The 19,641-nt window shown below is 37.5% G+C and overlaps 1 protein-coding gene across 1 annotated transcript; it reads right to left on the bottom strand.

Annotated features, from left to right (window-relative positions):
- Window positions 1-1,445: 1,445 nt before the first annotated feature.
- On the bottom strand, window positions 1,446-13,539 carry Psma1 (proteasome subunit alpha 1). Its single transcript, XM_005380332.2, has 10 exons — window positions 13,027-13,539; window positions 11,762-11,806; window positions 11,407-11,508; window positions 11,183-11,286; window positions 8,598-8,686; window positions 8,060-8,130; window positions 7,805-7,934; window positions 4,982-5,061; window positions 3,201-3,311; window positions 1,446-1,798 (listed from the first exon to the last, which is right to left on the bottom strand). The coding sequence occupies exons 1-10, from the start codon at window positions 13,027-13,029 to the stop codon at window positions 1,742-1,744; spliced, it is 792 nt and encodes a 263-aa protein (XP_005380389.1). The 5' UTR covers window positions 13,030-13,539; the 3' UTR covers window positions 1,446-1,741.
- Window positions 13,540-19,641: the final 6,102 nt, after the last annotated feature.

The raw sequence follows: 19,641 nt of genomic DNA on the forward strand, positions 1-19,641 counted from the left end.
ACATCTCACACATTCCAATGTGTACTCAGAGGTCCTTCCTTCAACAAGACGGCTGCAGTTTCAATTTTACCATTTTCAAGAATTAAAAATTTAAACAACCAACTTTTCACATTTTGGGAAACCTGAAAAAAAAATTAAGCTAATGTTTTATGAAATTTTGAGTTTACAAGATATAAATTTTCCCATTTAATCCTCCAATTTTCCAAAGGGTTTCTGTGGGCTATATAATTTATCCCAAGTTAATAAATAGCAGCTAATCAGAATGAGGTCTAAAATCTGGGTTGCCATACATAAACCTCCCCTCCCTAAAGATACACTATCTCAGCGAATAAAATAACTTCTATAGGCTCTACAGTATCAGAATTTTGGATTTTTAAAAATGATTTGCTGTAATTTAATTTTGCATAGTCTCAAAAAACTGCTCTGAAAAAAAAAATGTGAACCAAAAAACTGCTTTGCAATTCTTATATTTAGCTCATGGGAATAACAGAAGGCAGCCTACAGATTATGCTGCAGTGGAGCTGGGGAGGATGAGGATGAGATTTACATGTTCCTTTTGTTTTTGGTGAAAGTTCCTGGAGATCAGTTAGTGCCATCTGCTAGCTGGACAAAAAAACCAAGTTCACATGCTAATGAGCTTGTCACTTTCCATTTTTTTTTTCTGTGCTAAGGATTGAATCCGCCTACAATGAACTAAGCATGCACCCTACCACTAAACCACACCCCAGCCCAATCTTACTACATTTGTTGGAAAGCTGTGGTTTCTTAGATTTTAAATAGAGTAAGCTGCAAATCTGTATAGTGAAATTTGTAACCTGAACCAGATTTTCATACATTTGTTTTTTTTGAGACAGGGTCTGGATATGTAGTTCGGGCTTGCCTTGAACTCACTATGTAGTCCAGGCTGGCCTTGAACTTGCAGGTGATCCTCCTGCCTCAGTCTCCCTAGTGCTGGCAATACTGGCATGTGCTACCATGCCTGGCCTGAACCAAATCTCCATTTATTTTTTTTGCAGTCAGTCTATTCACTGGAAAATTTTTTTAACTATGGTACATAAGAGGTACTTTCTCATATCACTAAAAAGCAGGCAATATAATCTGGCAAACATGGCAAATGACTAACTGTAATTCTAGACTACTAGTCTTGCTCAAAAATCAAAAGCCTTTCTTACATTATTGCTAAGCTTAATATCCACCCAGTAATTTTTTTGGTACCCTTTTCCCTTTTACCAATAATAAATAGCAAAAATACGTTCAAAACAACCAGTTACATGGCATTCATAGCATTCTTCCCAACAGTGGTTTTTTTTGAGACAGTTTCACTATGTAGTTCAGCCTGACCTTAAACTCACTATGTAGTCTAGGTTGGGCTTCAACTTGCAGCAGTCCTCCTTTCCACTATTTATGGTGGAAACTACTTAAAAACCAAAAAAATCAACACACCAGGAAGTGAAACAGTTTTATTTCACAGTTGTCTTTAAAACTGCAAAGACACTATTTTCTTCATATAAAAACATTGGTATACCTATACTTTTTAGAAAATGATTATACAGACCCCCTTAAAGAAAACTGCACCTCATTATATGGTTTCAGGGAGGTTGGTTGGAAAAAACATATCTGGACTGATTCCTAAAACATACCAATTCCACACTCTGCATCTTTTGGTTCAAAGTATAGATTACTGTCATCAGTATGTGTTCCTGCATTCTTACATATCTGACGACACACAGAGACTGGTTTACTAATGTTCCATTGGTTCATCAGCTTTTTCTGCAGGTTCATCCGCAGGTTGTGCAGGCTTAAGAGGGAAGAAAAAAGATGTAAAGCGAACACTTGATCAATATATATTCCTAACCACAAATATTATAAAAAATGAATGAGAAAAAAAGGTTGGGAGATATCTTGAAAGACAAATATATAAAAATAAATTTCAGTTCAGAAAACCCAAAACTCATTGAACAATTCCATAATTTTATCATACTTTGTCTTGCTCAAAAATTAAAAGCCTTCCTTACATTATTGCTAAGCTTAATATCCACCCAGTAATTTTTTTGACACCCTTTTCCCTTTTACCAATAATAAATAGCAAAAATACATTCAAACAAACCAGTTACACGGCATTCATAGCATTCTTCCCAACAGTACTTTTTTTTGAGACAGTTTCACTACATAGTTCAGCCTAACCTTGAACTCACAATGTAACCTAGGTTGGGCTTGAATTTGCAGCAGTCCTCCTAAGCCTCCCAAGTGCTGGGCTTGGTGTGTGCAACCAAGTCCGGCTAACAGTACCTTTTTCAAGTTTGTACATCCTAAACATTGAGCCAAAAGACTTAAATTTTACTTACCTAAGATTCACTAATGCACCTGGCTTTTGTTTTTTTTTTTTTTTTAAGACAGGGTCTTGTTCTGTAGTTCAGGCTGGCCTTGAACTTACTATGGAGCCCAGACCAGCCTTGAACTCATGGCAACCCTCCTGCCTTCAGCCTCCCAAGTACTGGGATTACAGGTGTGTGCCACCACACCCAGTTGCTTTTTTTAAAAAAACTACTATTCTTGATACTTCCCCACTCACAAAGAATCAGGGCAGGCCCTGTGACTCCCTTTAACCAAAAGAATGTGCCGAGGTGGTGCTGTGCCAATGGCTGGCAGCTTGCACTTTTGAGCTTTTCTGCAAGCTGAGTCACCACCTTACCTACAGAGGCCCTGTTTCTTAGACTATATACCTAGATAGGTAGGTCTAGACATCTATCAGAGAAAGGACCTAGCCTTCCAGCTGTCCCTCTAAGACATCCAGAGGGTGAAGGCAGAAGACATATATGTGGTCATCTTGGATGTTCCAGCACACTCCACATCTAACTGCAGCACCTGTGAGAACCCAAGTGAGAATGGCAAAAGAACCACTGAGCTGGGCCCACATTAGCCACAGAATTGTGAGAAACAATGTCTGTTGTTTTACACTTCTAAGTAGCTTATTACATAGCAATACACATCCACATCATTAACTCTTCCCTTTTTTGTGTTTATGGAGATCATTGCCCCCTCAATATTTTACTTTATTCAGTTCTTAATTTTTCTATCACCATTTAAGTTATGGGCCCATTTCAATAATTAAAGATAAAAATGGTTTATTTACACAGTTGTGGGAGGAACAGCAGCTTAGGACAGAACTAAAGTCTCTTGTGTTATGATTCATTATATACCTGTGCCTTTCTCTGTGGTCTTTCTTCAAGACCTTCCAGGAATGGAGACACATCATCATCATCATAGATCGTGAATTCCAAGTCTTTACCAACAATTCCAATGGAAACATTCTGAGGGAGGAAATGGTAAAAATAAAAAAAAAATTAAAAAGAGAATTAAGGTCACAAAAGTGTTTATAATAAAATGCTGGACAAAAATCACAACATAAAAATTTATAGAGCACTTGAATTGGAGACTTTAAAAGCTACTTATACGTAGGAAAAAGAGATGGACTAGTAGGCCCTTGTGAGTTACAGATTTAATATTCACTTTTGGTTACCATGAGAAACCCTAAAGAAACATTGTTTAAAAAAAGATTCTCCAGGCTATAAACTCTTCACATTGACATTAAATAATAATTACCCAATGACTATAGCAAAATGGCTTTATAATGCTGACTAATCTCACTTTTATTACGATTATTAGCGTCAACTAGGCCTTAGTGGCTTCTTTCTGGATTATACTATTCCAGTTCTTGTACCCTTCAGTCTCCTTTGCTACTGGACAACTCTCTTTTTGTATCCGCTCTTTCCTGTACCTACAGCTCTAGATTCTCTTCTTTCAAATTACAATGAATGAGTAGTCCAATTTCCGCTGTCAGGCCAACCTTCCCACCAGTGTACTGTTAAAGGATCTGCTTTAAGCAGTTTTTCTCATTATTCTCCTGCATAAGTGCTTTCTTTCAGACTCAGTACTTTTTACAACTATACAGCAAATGTGATATCATTTCTTCCAGCTTAAAAAACCAAAACAAGGAAAACCTTTACTGTATCTTTTCCAACTACCACTCTGTTTCTCTGGATCTGCATTAGAAACACCTCCAAAGAGCTATCTCGAACTTCTCCTCTCCCATTCTCCCCCGATTGCATTCCTATCAGGCTTTTGCTCCAACCATCAGTAAGACTGTCTTGGCAAGTCCTTACAGACATCACTGCTAAACCACCTTTCGTGATCTATTAGTTTCTAATCCTCTGTTCCTTGAAAGTTTCATTTGCTTTTAAGGATGCATCATTTTCTAGTTTTCCTCCTACTTCTCTGGTCATCTTGCTTAGTCTCTTTTTAGTTTTTTAATACAGGTTTCCACTAAGTAGCCCAGGCTAGCTTTGAACTCACTACATAGCCCAGGCTGACCTCAAGCTCTTGGTGCTTCTCCTGCCTCAGCCTCCAGTGTTAGGATCACAGGCACATACTGATCATTCTATCACCATGCTCCACTGATTATCCTATTTTAAGTTCCATCTGCACACTATCTTCTTGAAGGCAATTACTCATTCTTTTCAGTATTAGCCAGTTTTCCTATAGCGTTTATTACCTTCTAATGTACTACATAATTAACTTATGTGTCTATTGTCTATCTCTCCTCACCAGAATATATGTACAATGAAGGCCAAGATCTTTGCTGTGATTATCATATTCTCAATGCCTAGAACATGGCATTGATAAGGACTCAATATATACATATTTGCTAAACACATTAATAATACAAACATATGGATTTCTCCTGGGGGTGGGGATACATTCTATAGCAGACTTACTGGTTTTATTTCTCTATATCAAAAAGAAACATTTAAAAAAGTAACATTTCAAAATCAAATTATTTAGTGAATAGCTTCAAGGGAAGAATAGCTTCAAGGGAAGAAATTTTCAGAATGTGAGTATATACTCTTCTATTACTTACATTTATGCAACAGAAAATTAAACTGTAATATTAATATCCACAACTGGAAAACATGCTATTTACCTTAGTAGTCAGGTCCTGCTCTGCAGGAAGTGTCTCTCTTAAGGCACGCAGACCATGCTTAACCAGTTCATTTAAATTGCCTAGATGTAATAAATTAACAATTATTTTCTTCATTTCAGCAGACTATACTTCTTTTTATGAAGTCTACAGTCTGAAATTGTAGTATTATACATTAAACTTACCACAATAAAAATAGTCAAAAGTTTAAACCTAGTCATATAACCTAACAGCAATCAACACTGATGATTATTATTGAATTATTAAGAAGAAATGTAATTTTTGTTACTAAGTCTGACCTGCTCTTTGGCTAGGTTAAATAAAAATCCTGATTGACAAGTGTCAGTCACACTTTTGTTGAATGTGTCCTACGGAAATGCTAGTCCCTGTATTTGCTTTTTATAAAAAGGGATATCCCACTCATTCAGTATAACTCTGTGTTATAGGTTGTGTCTAAATGTCCCTCCAAAGCCTCATACAGTCTTAGGCATTTCCAGAGGGAGCTGAGTCTAGAGTCTGTGACTGAGTCAAGGTTCAATGCTGGGATTAGGGGTATGAGTGCTACACCCACCCTAGGACAGGTAGTCTGCATACAACATCAGGGATAGAGAGAAGCTTGTTTTCCCTTGCTTGCTTTTGCTGTCTTCTGCTGCCATAAACTGTTTCTCCAGATGCCCCTCTGCCAAGCCACCCTTCCCTTAAGCCAATTATAGACTGAAACCTCTACAAACTCTGAGCCAAATAAACCCTTCCTACATTAACTTGGACACTGAGTATTTGGTCTCAGCAATGAGAAAAGTAACTAAGACACTCTGATACCAAAACCAGATAAAGTTATGGTAGAAAACTACAAACCAATTGCCTTTATGACCACAGACATGAAAAGCCTCAATAAAATACTACAGACTAAACCCAGCAACACAGGAAAAGGATTATACGTCATGATCAAGTGGGTTCTTTTCTCAGGAATGCAAAGTTAGTTTAACATTTGAAATGTCAATCAGTGTAACATTACTATAACTAATAAATGAGTTCAGCAAGGTTGCAGGACACAAGATCAATATATAAAAATCAACTGTATGTCAACATTCTGACAATAAATGATCTGTAAATAAAATTAAGAAAATTGTCTTCATCTTTAACACCAATAAAATACTTATGAATAAATTTAACAAAAACCACAAGGCATGCATAGTGAAAATTATAAGACATTAAAAAAATTAAAGACCTAAGTAAATGGAAAGACATTTGATGTTCAGAGATTAGAAGGCTTGTATAGATGCTTTTTGACTTATGATAGGGTTACACCCTGATAAAACCATTGTAAAGTGAAAATAAGTAAAAAATATATTTAATACTCCTAACCTACCTAATGCCACAGCTTAGTTGTTTAACCTTGTGATTAATCATATGGCCCACTGGGATCTGTTGCTCGCTGCCCTGAATCATGAAATAGTATCTTACCACATACGGCTAGCCCAGGAAAAAGATCAAAATTTAAAATCTAAGTTCATTTTTTACTGAATGCATATTGCTTTCACATCATCATAAAGTCTAAAATTTGTAAGTGGAACTATCCTAAGTTGGGGACCATCTCTGTATTAAAACAGGAGCAATACTTCCAAAATGATCTACAGATTCAATAAAATTCTTACTAATTACTTATCCAGGCTGGAATGTGCTCAAGTGACCAACTGTCAATTAAACTTTGGATACTGAGTTTCCGATGAGCTTCCCTGGGCAGAAATATATGCTCTGCAACCTCTTCTGAGATGGGCAGTGTATAAGGAGGTCTGCACACAGCTGGCTCTTATGCTGCTCTAAATCTAAACTGTGAGTATAAGTGTGTGATGAGTCTTATGAGTCTTCGTTAATTTCCAAATGTGGAGCAATAATGGGAATCCCCAACTAGTTATCATTATTTGAAATACTAACCTTTAATCCGGTATTTCTCAAGGTTACCTGGTTCTAGAACTTGCAATTTTTTTTCATTATTGGGAATTGAATCCAGAGCCTTTGCACTAAACTACTCCCCAGCCCTTTTTTATTTTGAGAGTTCTGCTAAGTTGCTAAACTACACAGGCTGAGCTCAAACTTGTGATCTTCTTGCCTGAGCTTCCCACAGTGCCAGGAACTGTAGGTGTGTAACACTATATCCAGCTAACACTCACTTTCCCCACAGTTAAACCTATTATCATCCTATACACAATTTGCTTTGAGTAATGTTAATGAGAGAATTGTTTTTCTCTGTATTTACTGAGCCTCAAATAGTTCCTCCACAGAATACTGTATTATCACATGAAAACTTGTAAGACAATGTTAAAGCCTTGATCCTAACTCTCTTTCCAATGTGAAGAAAAGCACTTGAAAACCTGACCTACCGTTTTGCAGCGCTTACCTTTCTTTCCATGACTACACTGCCTTCTGTTTGGTATTTGTGGACTATTTAATGAAGAAATGTACATGTGGCTTAAAATTGGAACAGAATCACAGAACAGTAGAAGTTGTACACACAACTTACAAATGGCAATTAGTACAGTTGTCTTCAATTCTATCTGGGACAGTTTAAACCAAATGAACCAAAACTATAAAGGTTGGGGAAACATGTATACTTTTAAAAAGTTCTACTGGTGATTGAAACTACTGTGGTAACCGGAAGGAATAAAAACTAGTATGTGTGCCAGAAACATAAACACTTCCAGGGCTTAATTTTTTAAAAAACTCCTTCTATTATGCTGAGCTTTCATTTAGGATGCTACATTTATTCACTATATAAAGACTGGGGGAGGCAAAATCAAAACCAAACCACACAAAGCCATCACTTACACTCCATAAATTCAGACATATGTCTCTCCAAGTAAGTACGAGCTGATTGAGAACGGGCTCCAATAGACATAGCTCTGCAGTCAAAATAGTTAGCAGATGGACAGGTCTGGAAAATGTGAGGGCCCATATCCTACAAATGGAAATAAGTACACCACATTAATTCTGGACTTCAGTTGAGCTAAAAAAAAAAAAAAAAAAACCACAAAAACATCTTATTGGCTTTTAAAAAATCACTAAAATGTAACAGAAACTTACATCATAACCAGCAATAAGCAGCCCAACACCATATGGTCTCCGGCCATACCGCTGTGTTGGTATCTGGGTCTCTAAATTAGTTAAAGAGCATGCTCTAACAAAGAATAAAGTGTTACCATTATTTTCAAATTAAACATTATTAATAAACATCTCTAGCCTCTTTCTCAATTGTTGCATAATCCACAGGAATAAAAAAATAAAATACAACCGTTCTTTAGCCTAACATTACAACCTGTTTGACTGCATCAATCCTAGAGATGAGCACCAATAAACAAAATCATCTCTTCCATGTAGAACCTCTTTTATTTTGGACAGAAGTGATCCAAGACTCCTTGGGATTTCTAGAACCAAAAAGAAATTTTAAATATCCTTTAATAATGATGCTTGGATTGTTTTGCTAAAACCGGAAGCTAATGAAAGAACAACACAATGCCTTAAACTTTTTACAGTTGTAGCTGTAATATGTATTATCGTTATTTTTAAAAACTAATACACCAATTAAGTACCAAAACCATAAATGCTAACATAAAAAGGATACTGCTTCCAATTAGAGATACAAGACGAGACACAGGAAGTGGCCTGTCAAATACGAATCTGGAATCCAAACACTCCTGTCGCATAAAATTACTAAAAAAGAACAAGAAAAATCACTTATTTAAAATTATAGAGAGCTACTCCTACCTGAGCAAAGCAGTATGATTTCACTTTGCTTCCTTCTAAACATTTTCATGGATTACATCCATATAAGGAGATCAGACAGGTAAGAAAGACAAGGCCACCAGGATGTATTTTTTGTGTTCTGGGACCATATGAGGGTTATTTTGTTTGGTTGGTTCCTTTGGTTGTTTGTCCTGGGGATTGAACTGAGGGCCTTTGTACTGAACTACATCCCCAAACCATTTTTTAAATTTTGAGACAGGATCTCACCAAGTTGCTGAATTGTCCAGGCTGGGCTTGTATTTGTGATTCTCTTATCTCAATCGCTTGCCCACAGTGTAAGGATTACAGGTGTGTACCATTATCCTTAGCACCACATGAGGTTTTCTTGTTGTTTTTTTGAGACAGAGTCTATGTAGTTCAGCTGTAGCCCAGGCTGGCCTTTAATTCACAGTGATCCACCTGCCTCAGCCTCCCAAGTACTGGGATTACAGGTGTGTGCCACCACACTCAGCTCTCCATATGAGGTTTTAAAAATGAATGAATTGACAGGCACACTGGTGCATGCCTGTAATCCCAGCTACTCAGGAGGCTGAGGCAGGAGAATCACAAGTTCAAGGCCAGGATGGATAACTTACAGAGACTATACCTCAAAATAAAAATAGAACTATCTTTTAGCTCTACATCTGTCTCAGAGCACTTACAGAGAAGGAAAACCAAGCAAATAAAAAAGAACACTCTCTCTTATCATTTCTACTGCCAGCAAGTTTGTCTTAATTTTTACATCTTGAACCAGGAAGAGTACCTACTTTCTTTTATTTTTATGTTTTGGTGTTGGGAATTGAACTCATGACCTCACGCTTACCAGGCAGGCACTTATGCCACTGAGCTATATCCCTGGGCCCTATTTTCTTTTATACTGAAAACAGATTAAAATTTCCCCAATAGACCAATTACAAAAAATAGAATCCAAAGCAGAAGATATCTTTGTATGTTCCTGACAATGTTACTTCTCTTCATAAACAGCTTTACAGGAGATATCAGACAATAATTTGCTGTTTTTTAACATTAAACCTGAAAAGATTTGAGCAATGTTAACATTGGGGAAAAGGGAATTCATACCTATTAGAGAATAAACTACAAGAAAAAGATACCCCCCTTTTCTTCCCACGTTACTTTGTCTGATATGTATATATCACAGCTGATGATCTGACCTTTTTTGTGTGTGGTGCTGGGGCTAAACACAGGGCTTTGTGCATGCTAGGCACCTACTATAGAGATACAAACCCAGTACTTGATGATCCAATGCTGACTACAGGAACCAAGCTATCTGTTCATCACTTTCAAGTCAAGTTCAAGAGTATCTACAACTGCAGTGCCCATATGGTAGGCATGAATCACATGTGGCTATTGAGTCATTAAAAAGTATCTAAACTGAAATGCATTGTAAGCACAAAATACACACCATACTTCAATGAGTTAGTACCAAAACCATACACTATATCTCATTCATAAAATTTTTATATTAATTATATGCTGGCATGTCCATATTTTAGGCAATGGGGTTAAATGTTTGACAATATAACACACTGTACATTTTTAGGAGCAGGCAAAAACCCATAATAGCGTGAATATACCATTGATTTAAAAGAGTAAGGGACTGGCCATATAACTGGAAAGTCATGAACAACGGCATTAGAATTTTCTCTTACTGTTCTCTAATCATATCAAGAGCTTAGCTTTTGGCTAACTACCTCTTATCCTAAACACACATTCACATACTACCTGAAAGGCAGTATTAAGTGCTCTGTGTGTGAGGCTATTTAACAATAATCTTCAAAAAGAAAATACAAATTTACTGATTGGGTAATTATCCCAATCTTAGACAATAGGTGGTGAAGTGAGAATTCAACCTGTATGACTTTAAAGATATACTTAATTTATATATTGCTTCTTAACTAGAAATACTTTTTATCTCCTTTGGATGTTTATAGAAATTTACTTGTTACTTTTTTCACTTTCTATCTTGTATTATAGATAAACTAGATTTTACGTTCCTTGAAGACAAAATCTATGTTGGAATCAATTTTCTGTACCCTACCTTATCCACTATTGAGCTTTGCAAAAAATAAATGTCCACTAAATACCGAAGTATTAAAGAAGGGTGGTTTGGCTCATCCTTAACAACAGACAAAAGTGTCAGTATCTTAGGCATACATAGCTTCAAAGAAAATATACTGCCTTAGTAAGTATCACACTATTCAGTAACTTCTGAAAGTGTTAATATTAGTGTGTTTAATTCTGTTATTAGTTACTATCACACGAACCAAGAAATGGAAATGCTAACCCACTAAGGTCAAAAATATTCTGGCAAACAACTTCCTAAAGTATCTGTATCTTCTGTAGAAATGTAATCCAATATGAATGAAAAGGGATGTTGCTTTTGTTTTTCATGAGCATACGTACCATAAGAGTCTAGCATCAGCAGTAAGTCCCGCAATAGAGATACCAATATGGTTGTCAACATGGAGAATTTTTTTCTGGTGAGCTGCAAGCTCTGACTGTGCCCTCTAAATAAAGACATTGTATGATATAAGAATAAGTTTCCAATTTTATTGCTTACACAGCGAAATTTACATTTGTTAGTTCTATCTTCTAAAGGAAGAAGGTATATTTATTGCTTTTCTTACCTTCAATGCAACCAACACTGCATGGGTTTTTGATTTCAGACCAACTGTGGCAGAACCTTGTTTAACAGCTTCCATTGCATATTCAATTTGATGAATCCTGCCCTAAAGACAAAAACATAACACATCTTGGAGTGACCTAGAAGATCCTTTTATAAATTAAAAATTAGATTTCCCAAAGCTTGGGTAAGTATAAATTTCAAATCATACTTTTAAAACCAGGAAACTTATTTTAATTATAAATTTAAGTTCCAGTTGTGTCTAAAATGATAGTATTTTTTTCACAGCCTACCATCTCACAAGTTTCTAAACCTGTTGTAGCTATTCAAAACCACTTCATAGAAATACTAATTTTTACCTGAGGGCTCCAAACAGTGACATCATTATCATACTGGTTACGAAACTGAAAGTAAAAGAAAAAAAGACATTAATATGAACATTACAAATCCCAACTCTTATTATTAAGAAATGTGCTTGCATGTTTCCATTCAAAATTAAAGCCATTCTGTTGAGGCACTCTCACTGGAACAGTGTTACTACACTCAATACTGCAAGGCTAGTCTACACTTACCAAGAGCTGGTGGGGAGGCAGAAGCCGATTAGATGGGTCCTACCTTTGCAACTTCTTACCCTGCCACTCTCCACTGCATTCCTTTTGAGCAAGTAATTGCTAATGCTCACGTGCATTAACTTTTCTTCCTATTTCTGCTTATGCTGTTCTGTTACACCAGGCCCTAATAAGCGGTTAAAAGCCATTCCTTCTCTTTAAATTGGTTCAGATCTCTTGAAGTCTTCTCCATCGTTTCTCCTCAAATTCCAACATACGCTTCCACAGTTCTTTACACATCTTTCTATTCTCACACTATGATTAATGACGTGTCTGATGTATCTTTTAACTCAAACTGTACTTGTACCTTGTGAAAGAGCTTTGTAGCAACAAATATATTGTGTGAATAAAACAAAAAAAGTTCTCAGGAATTTAAGGGTGGATACAAATAGCTACAGCGATAAAACCATTAGTGGTATAATGACATTATTAAAGTAAATCGATCAGTACGTGGCAGAATCACCATGGGGTAAGAAGGTCGAGCCCTGCCTGGAGTGTCAGACTCAGTGGAAGCCGAGAGCCCTAGACAACTAGGCAAAGTGACTGCAAAGAGCCTTTTCTGCTGGTGCGTTAGGATACAGATAAACGAGAAGGGCACACTAGGTAAATGGATGTGAGCCAAACACCAATCATGGTCAAACCCGCACCTACGATGCCGGGAGGCCTCCCAGTTAGGTCTCTAAGTTCTCTTCGGTCCCAAAGATAGCACGAGAGGCCCTTCAAGAACGCTTGGGATGTACTCCAAACTGGATTAAATGACCACGGAACGTGTGCTAGAGGCCCCGCGGAAAGTGAAATAAACCGTGCGCAAAAAGGCCGCACCGACTACCGACTACCGACCGCCGCTGCCCCGGCCAGGCCGGAGATGCTGAATCACGGCCTGAGCCTTCCGTTAAGCTGAGGTTCCCATGCCTCGTGGCCCTGGACCACCCTAAGGATAATCAGAGAGTAAGATCACCATTCCACAGTCCCGGGACCTCGGCCCTAAACCTTCTGAGAAGCAGGATTCAACCCACCATAGTTCGGGCGCGGACCAGGCTACGAGCCTCCTGCAAAGCGGCGAATCGAGGAGAGCTGTCGAAACTTCCGCTCGGCGATCGACCGAGAGGTCTGTGGGATTTTGACGGCGGCGGCGCAGGGTAGGGCAGTCCATTCCAGAGATATCGATAAGGTGTCTGGGTTTGCGGACTCTCAAACCTCCCAGCGCGCCTCGCGGGTGTGGGCGGGGCCTTGGAAAGTACAAAACTGAGATTGGCGGGAAAACCTGGGTTTGGAGCAGCAGCTAAGCAGATCTGCTGTGTATCCTGTTGTATTACCCTTCTTGTAGCCTCAGCGAGATTCCGAGTATTGCAGATTCGCGCCAGTTTCTCATCCCTATGGATAGACGGCCTCGAGACCCCTGCTGCGACACCGGGTGTTCTCCTTGTGCCTCTCAACCTCTCCTTCACTGTCCGCAGAGATTTGGGGAATTGTATAACTGAGAAGAAGTAGGTTACAGAAAAGCAAACAAACAACGGGCCGTTTGTGTGTGTCAGCTATACTCTTCCTTGAGTATCTTATTTGTGTACGTTTGTGTACGTTCGGTTTTGGAATCCTCTTCCTTTTACTGCCTGGACATCTTTTTCAAGACTCTGTTGCCATTGATCATGCATTTTTATTACAATTATTGGTTTCTTCCACCAGACTTTGAACTTCATGAGGGTACTAATGACTTTCTATGCTCTCAGACCCGAGCACAATACCTCAGGAAAGACATGGACATTTTCTAACGAATTACGTATTTTTTTCTTTTTGAGAGCATCCTTTGGTAAGTCCTTAGATGAAATAGTTTAAGACAGCTCTGCGTACAGCTACCAATCTAACATCAACCGATTGCTAATTTTCTTATAGGAAAGGATGATTACGTAGTTTCAGGAAGGTAAGGGTTCTTAAGAATTGCGCTTTGCAAGGAAAGTAGCAGGCTCAAATTACTTAACTGATTTGCTTAAATTCACTGCAAGTTAGTGCCTATTAAAATCTTTTCGTGTATCTATTTTGAACATTTATGCGTGTTAAACGTTTTCCGCCACTCGCATAATACTCTGCATTATGAACATTTTTTACCGAGATCCCTATTGTGTGTATTTTTGTACCCACCCCAACAGTTTATTTATGTACTACTTTACCTTTTTGTACATCCATACCTTTTTAAAGAACAAGTAGCTAAAAATGGAACTGTAAGTTCAAATGAAGTAGATATTGTAAGGTTTTCAATTCCATTTATACTCTCAATAGTACATGAGATTGCCTTAAGTTCACCAACACCGATTATTGTCATTTTTTAAAGGTTCTGTTACTAAAAAAAAAAAACAAAACACTGTTACTTTGGTGAATTAAATTGAGTAAACAGTTTATTTGGTTTGCCAAACATCTAGCATAATGCCTAGCATGTATTATGTGCTTAATAAACGTTGCTGAATGAATGAATGTGAATGTTGGGTGACTGGTTAAATAAATATTTGTTTTGAAATTGTGGCAGGAAGTTCACAAATTTGAGCCTAGCCTGGGCAGTTTAGCGACTTAGCTAGATCCTATCTCAAAAAGTAGAATAAAGGGCCTAGTGAGGTGATGCATGCCTGTAATCCCAGCACTAGGGAGGCTGAAGCAGGAGGATTGCTGTGAGGTTAAAGCCACCCTGGGCTCCATAGTGAGTTCAAGGTCAGCGTGGAGGACATAGCAAGGGCCTGCCTCAAAAAAAAACCCAGTCAATCAATTAATCAAACAATCAGTAGAATAAAAGGGCAGGGTGTAGCTCAGTGGGAAAGCACTGGTTTCAATCCCCAGTACTGTACTACCAAAAAAAATGTCATGTGACATGAACATCTTCACAATTCATGCCCACATTTCTCTCTAGTTCTGTATCACACAAGTGTATGACAAATTTTTATAAATAAACTCATGCTTAAAAGTTATAACTATCTCATCATGCCTGCAAATAATGGTCTGTAGGTTGCATAATAGTCCATTGTCTGGAATTACAATAATTTACTTATTTATAAGCAGTTAGATTATTTTCAAGTTTTTCGTATTATAAAAATACTATACTCTTGTACAAGCATACCTATTGTGTACTTTTCTGATTACCACCTTTTGATGAATTCATGAAAGCACTATCACGAGGTCAAAAGGAAATGCACATTTATAATTATGCTAAATATGATAAGTTGTCTAAAAGTTATATCAGTTTATATTCTATAGTGCTTGATAGTTCAACACTGAATGGTAAAGTACTTTTTACCTTTGTCAAGTTGATAGAAAAAGAAAAAACTCTAATTTTAATTTTTCATCACCAGTAAAATCTTTTCATATATTTATTAGCTTTTTATTATTTTAGTGAATTTCTATTTCCTTTTCTATATTATTGTGTTAGTCATTTTATTATTGACTTGTAGGAGCTCCCTGTTAGTAGGAATGTAATACATTATTGTTACCTTTTTATAGAAGGAACATTTTTTTGTATACAGAAAAAAATCTACTAGAGCTAGCTCAAATAAAAGCTGCAAGAGAAAGGGCCAGAGAGAATATTGTAAATGGCAGAGAATTACAGAAACATCTGAAGATAGGAATTTTTTAGTTAAATTTTACTAAGGCATTCATAGTAACTGGAACAAAGCATGGCATAATATAGTAGGCACTCACTGAAACGTCCATGCATGAATGAATGATGAATCTAGCACTCTAAAACCTATGTTAATAACTAGGGCTATGTGATGTACTCTTCATTCACAGTACAATAACTGACACCTCAGAGCAGTTCTTATCAAAGTTCCACTTGTAGACTAAGAGAAGGGACATTTAATTGGCTTTTTTGTTAAAATTTAAGGCACTTATTAAAGCCACATAAACCAGGCAAGCACTATGATGCTTGTTTCTTTTTTCCTTTTCTTTTTTTCCTTTTTAGATAGGGTCTTGCTGTGTAGTTCAGGCTGACCTTGATCTCACAGGGATCCCTCCTGCTTCAACCTCGCAAATGCCGGAATTATAAGCATGTGCCACCATGCCTGCCTGATACTTGTTTCTTAACCAGGAACTGAAAAATGATCAATAAAGATATTTTGTAGGGGGACTGGATCGGTAGACAGAGCTCTATTTTTTAATCAGTCATTAGTAAACTATATCAAGCATTTAAAGAATCAGATGAAAGTAAATTCTAAAAGCAAAGTTGAAAATTTTTCCCACAGACATGTAAATCCCATTGCTGTTTAGTAACTAACTGATAGGTTGAACAAGTGAGATGTACAGGGTGCATTTTGCAAATAATTATAGTGTTTCTTTCTACATGTGAAAGCACGCCTGGTCCTTGAGTGAGATACGGTAACAAATGTCCTGACATTCAAGTAAAAGAAGTGAACTGGCTCACTTAACACCCTTAATCAGTAACTAACATATTTGATACTAAAATTTTAAGGGAGAAGCTTCTTTTTTTGTTGTTTTTTTTTTCCAGTATCGGGAATCGAACTCACGACCTTGCACTTGCCAGGCAGGCGCTGTGCCGCTGAACTAAACCCCAACCCCTTAAGGGAGAAGCTTCTTATTACCCCCAATTTGAGCCTCCCATGGCAAAGGGGAAATGGTTGATTTCCAGTCTTTGTCCCTGCCTAGGTTTTTCTCCTAACATCCTCTCACCACTACCAGGTAGATTGCCTTACTATTTCCACGTGGAAACAGAGAAGCGTGGAAAGTTCTTAGCTTGGCTGCTACAGTTCTGTGATTGGGAGTTGGAATAGTACTCTTCGGAGCTCGGCAGGAGTTTAAGGCTGACACTGGTTACTTTATGGGTTCTTTGGAAACACCTCCGTTCTAAGCCCAGGGAGAAAATATTGGTAATCTCTGGCTCGCATTTGGGTAATGATGTCTCATCCGGCTGTCAGTTCATTGTTAATTGCCACCATCTGTGAGTAACACGCTACCTTGTATGAAAGTTTCCTCACCATTCCATGTGACATTTCAGTAGCCCGGGTGTGATCCGTAGAATCCAGATGCAAAATTCACCTTTAGAATCAGCCAAAATGTTGCAGATTCCACCAGAATGTTGATTCCACAAAAACGAGTAATTTTTGTCTGTTTTGTCCTCTGCTGTGTTCACCTGTGCTTAGAAAAGTGCTTGCACTTAGTAAGTGTTGTATAAGTAGTGAATAAATGAGTTCCCCAGATACAGGCCAGACACTGACCCACTGACCCCCAAAGCCCCCGTCTCTCAGAGCCATTTATCAAGGTTCCATTAAGCCTTGAAGCCTCTTTCACTGGGCACGAGGTGAGGGAAAGCATTGTCCCTCACAGCTCACCGAAAGGGCTAATCTTCTAAACTCCATCTTCTGACTTAGAAATGGTTGTAAGGCAGAAATCCTGACCTCACTGCGGCCATTTTGTTAAAGCTGCAGTCATTCTGTTCTCTGCCGCTGAACTCAGCTAAATTATATGATTTGTCATCAAACTGAAGCTTCTGTGAATGTGCTAAAAACAACTTGCTACCTATACAACTATGCTCATCACTTTGCTCCTCACAAAATACCCATTGTACCTTGGCCTCCAGCAAAAGCTTATCTCATTCTTGTAACTTCTGTTCACCACCCTATAAATAACACAAGCTCTTGGACTTTGGAGATTATGCTACTGGGATCCACCAGTGTCCATAACATTTCCTTTCTTTTCCTGAGCCCCTGGTTACTGTTGATCCAGTTTTCCCCATAACAGTTAAGAGTTGTAAAAGCAGCCCCGCATTCCCTTATTGAAAATTTCTACTTTTGGTGATTTCCATTTAATGTGGAATGTAGGAATAGCTGACAATTTACTTTCTGGGAACCTCAGCCAAATCTGAAACAGTTCCATTTTAATATCCTACTACACATGTAGTACTTGGTTGCATAATAATTTATTTGCATGTTATCTCATATATTAAATCACAAGTCCCTGGAGTACAAGGATTGTGTCATATTTCCCTAATATGTCGCACAAACTCAATGGAGTTTAGTTCAAAGAGTGAATGAATAAAAGTACTTGAAATCATCATAGCAATAATTCCAAATGCATTACAGAGTACCAAAGAGTGAAGCCCAAAATTGTTGCTAGTATTCTAGCATAATTTTTTAAAATTTGGAAATATTTGTAGCAAAATTGTGGAATTGCTTGGATTTTCATGGCATTATATTAGGTTTTTTTCCTCCGGTACCGGGAATCGAACTCATGACCTTGCACTTGCCAGGCAGGCGCTAAATCCCCAGGCCCTATCTTAGATCTTATCTGTTGGTTCTGTAGATCTGTTTCACTCTGTTGTTGATTGCATCAGCAAAGTCCCTTCCTACTCAGCCAACAGCAGGAGATGAGAAAGCACTGGGAGCTAGGAGTCTATATTTGTCACCCTCCCTTTCTCCATGTCGGTCACAGGGTGGCAGTAGTCCTGCATCAGCTCTTTGCCTTCCCAGACCCTGCTCCTACTCTCCATTTGAACGGACTATTTCTTGCTTGGACCATGTCTGTTTCAAATTTTCGCAGAGTTTAGAAGGTATATAATACTTTTTATGTGAGAAAAGCTTATTGTTTAAAGTTGAGTTTATATTATACTTCTTAGAAAGTTAATATGGGTACATCTGAAATAGCTGGACAGTAGATCATGAGTTCAGGCCATATGCCCATCCCTTTCTCTTTATTCAAACATACAGGAAAAAAAGTTTATAGTTTTATTTTTCTAATTAATTAAAAACATACTACACATTTATTTTAATTTTTTTTTCAAATAACAATAGTATGAAAAATGGTCCTTACAACCCACTAGGTAGGGAAAAGTCACTGTTAAAAGTTTTAGTTATTTTTTTCTCTAAAATCTAGAGAAGGGAGGAATAATATCTTAAGAATATATTTTCTAGTACTGTGTGCATGTATGTGTTATAGATGCAGCTCTCATTCCATAGAAAGAAATACTGCATTTCTTTAGATCGTTTTGAATCTAACTCTGATTCTCCCTCTCTTGCCATGAAGGTGATAAATTCAGTCTCAGTTTATCATTGAGAAAAGCAGGTTAAAAAGCAATCATAACTTGATATAAAGAAGTGACCACAAATATTTTTTAAATGAAGTTATATATGATTTTTAATCTGCTTTTCTAAGTAAACACTGTTTAAAAAACATTAGATAAATTTCACAGTTGATTTGAGCAAAGAAACAATTTATGAATTGCCCATCAGTCTGGACCAAAAATGACTGAGAATGCTTTACCCCACCACAGGGGCCTCCGTATTTATAGCTAGAAAAGAGGAAGTGACATACAGAAAGAACAGATCGACTGTAGTTGGATTTTGCCTTATATGTTCATGCTTTGGAAGCCATCGACCTTTGACTGGCTGCAAGTTTAGCTGCTATGACTGGCTGAAACTTGCCGACTTGCTCTAAGAATGTACTCTCAGTGTATGGACTGTTGATACATCAAATTAAGTTACAGTTCAGTCTGTAGAAAAACCATTAGGCCAAACTTAAAATGTCATAAAGGCAGCATTAAGCTAAATTTCATTCAATTTGGCAACATTATACTACAAACATTTGCTCATGTCACATATGTTTAAATGTCTAACCATAAGGTTTTCTTTTTTTTTTTTTTG

This window comes from Chinchilla lanigera, unplaced genomic scaffold (genome assembly GCF_000276665.1).
Source record: "Chinchilla lanigera isolate Chin_1 unplaced genomic scaffold, ChiLan1.0 scaffold00013, whole genome shotgun sequence".
In the NCBI taxonomy this organism is placed as follows: Eukaryota; Metazoa; Chordata; class Mammalia; order Rodentia; family Chinchillidae; genus Chinchilla; species Chinchilla lanigera.

What these genes read in the sequence shown, in the direction of transcription:
- Psma1 (XM_005380332.2), bottom strand. An exon ending in CAGTGTTGGTTGCATTGAAG is followed by an intron (nt 11,287 to 11,406) that starts GTAAGAAAAGCA and finishes GTCTTTATTTAG; the next exon opens with AGGGCACAGTCAGAGCTTGC. An exon ending in GCTGATGCTAGACTCTTATG is followed by an intron (nt 8,687 to 11,182) that starts GTACGTATGCTC and finishes GTTCTTTTTTAG; the next exon opens with TAATTTTATGCGACAGGAGT.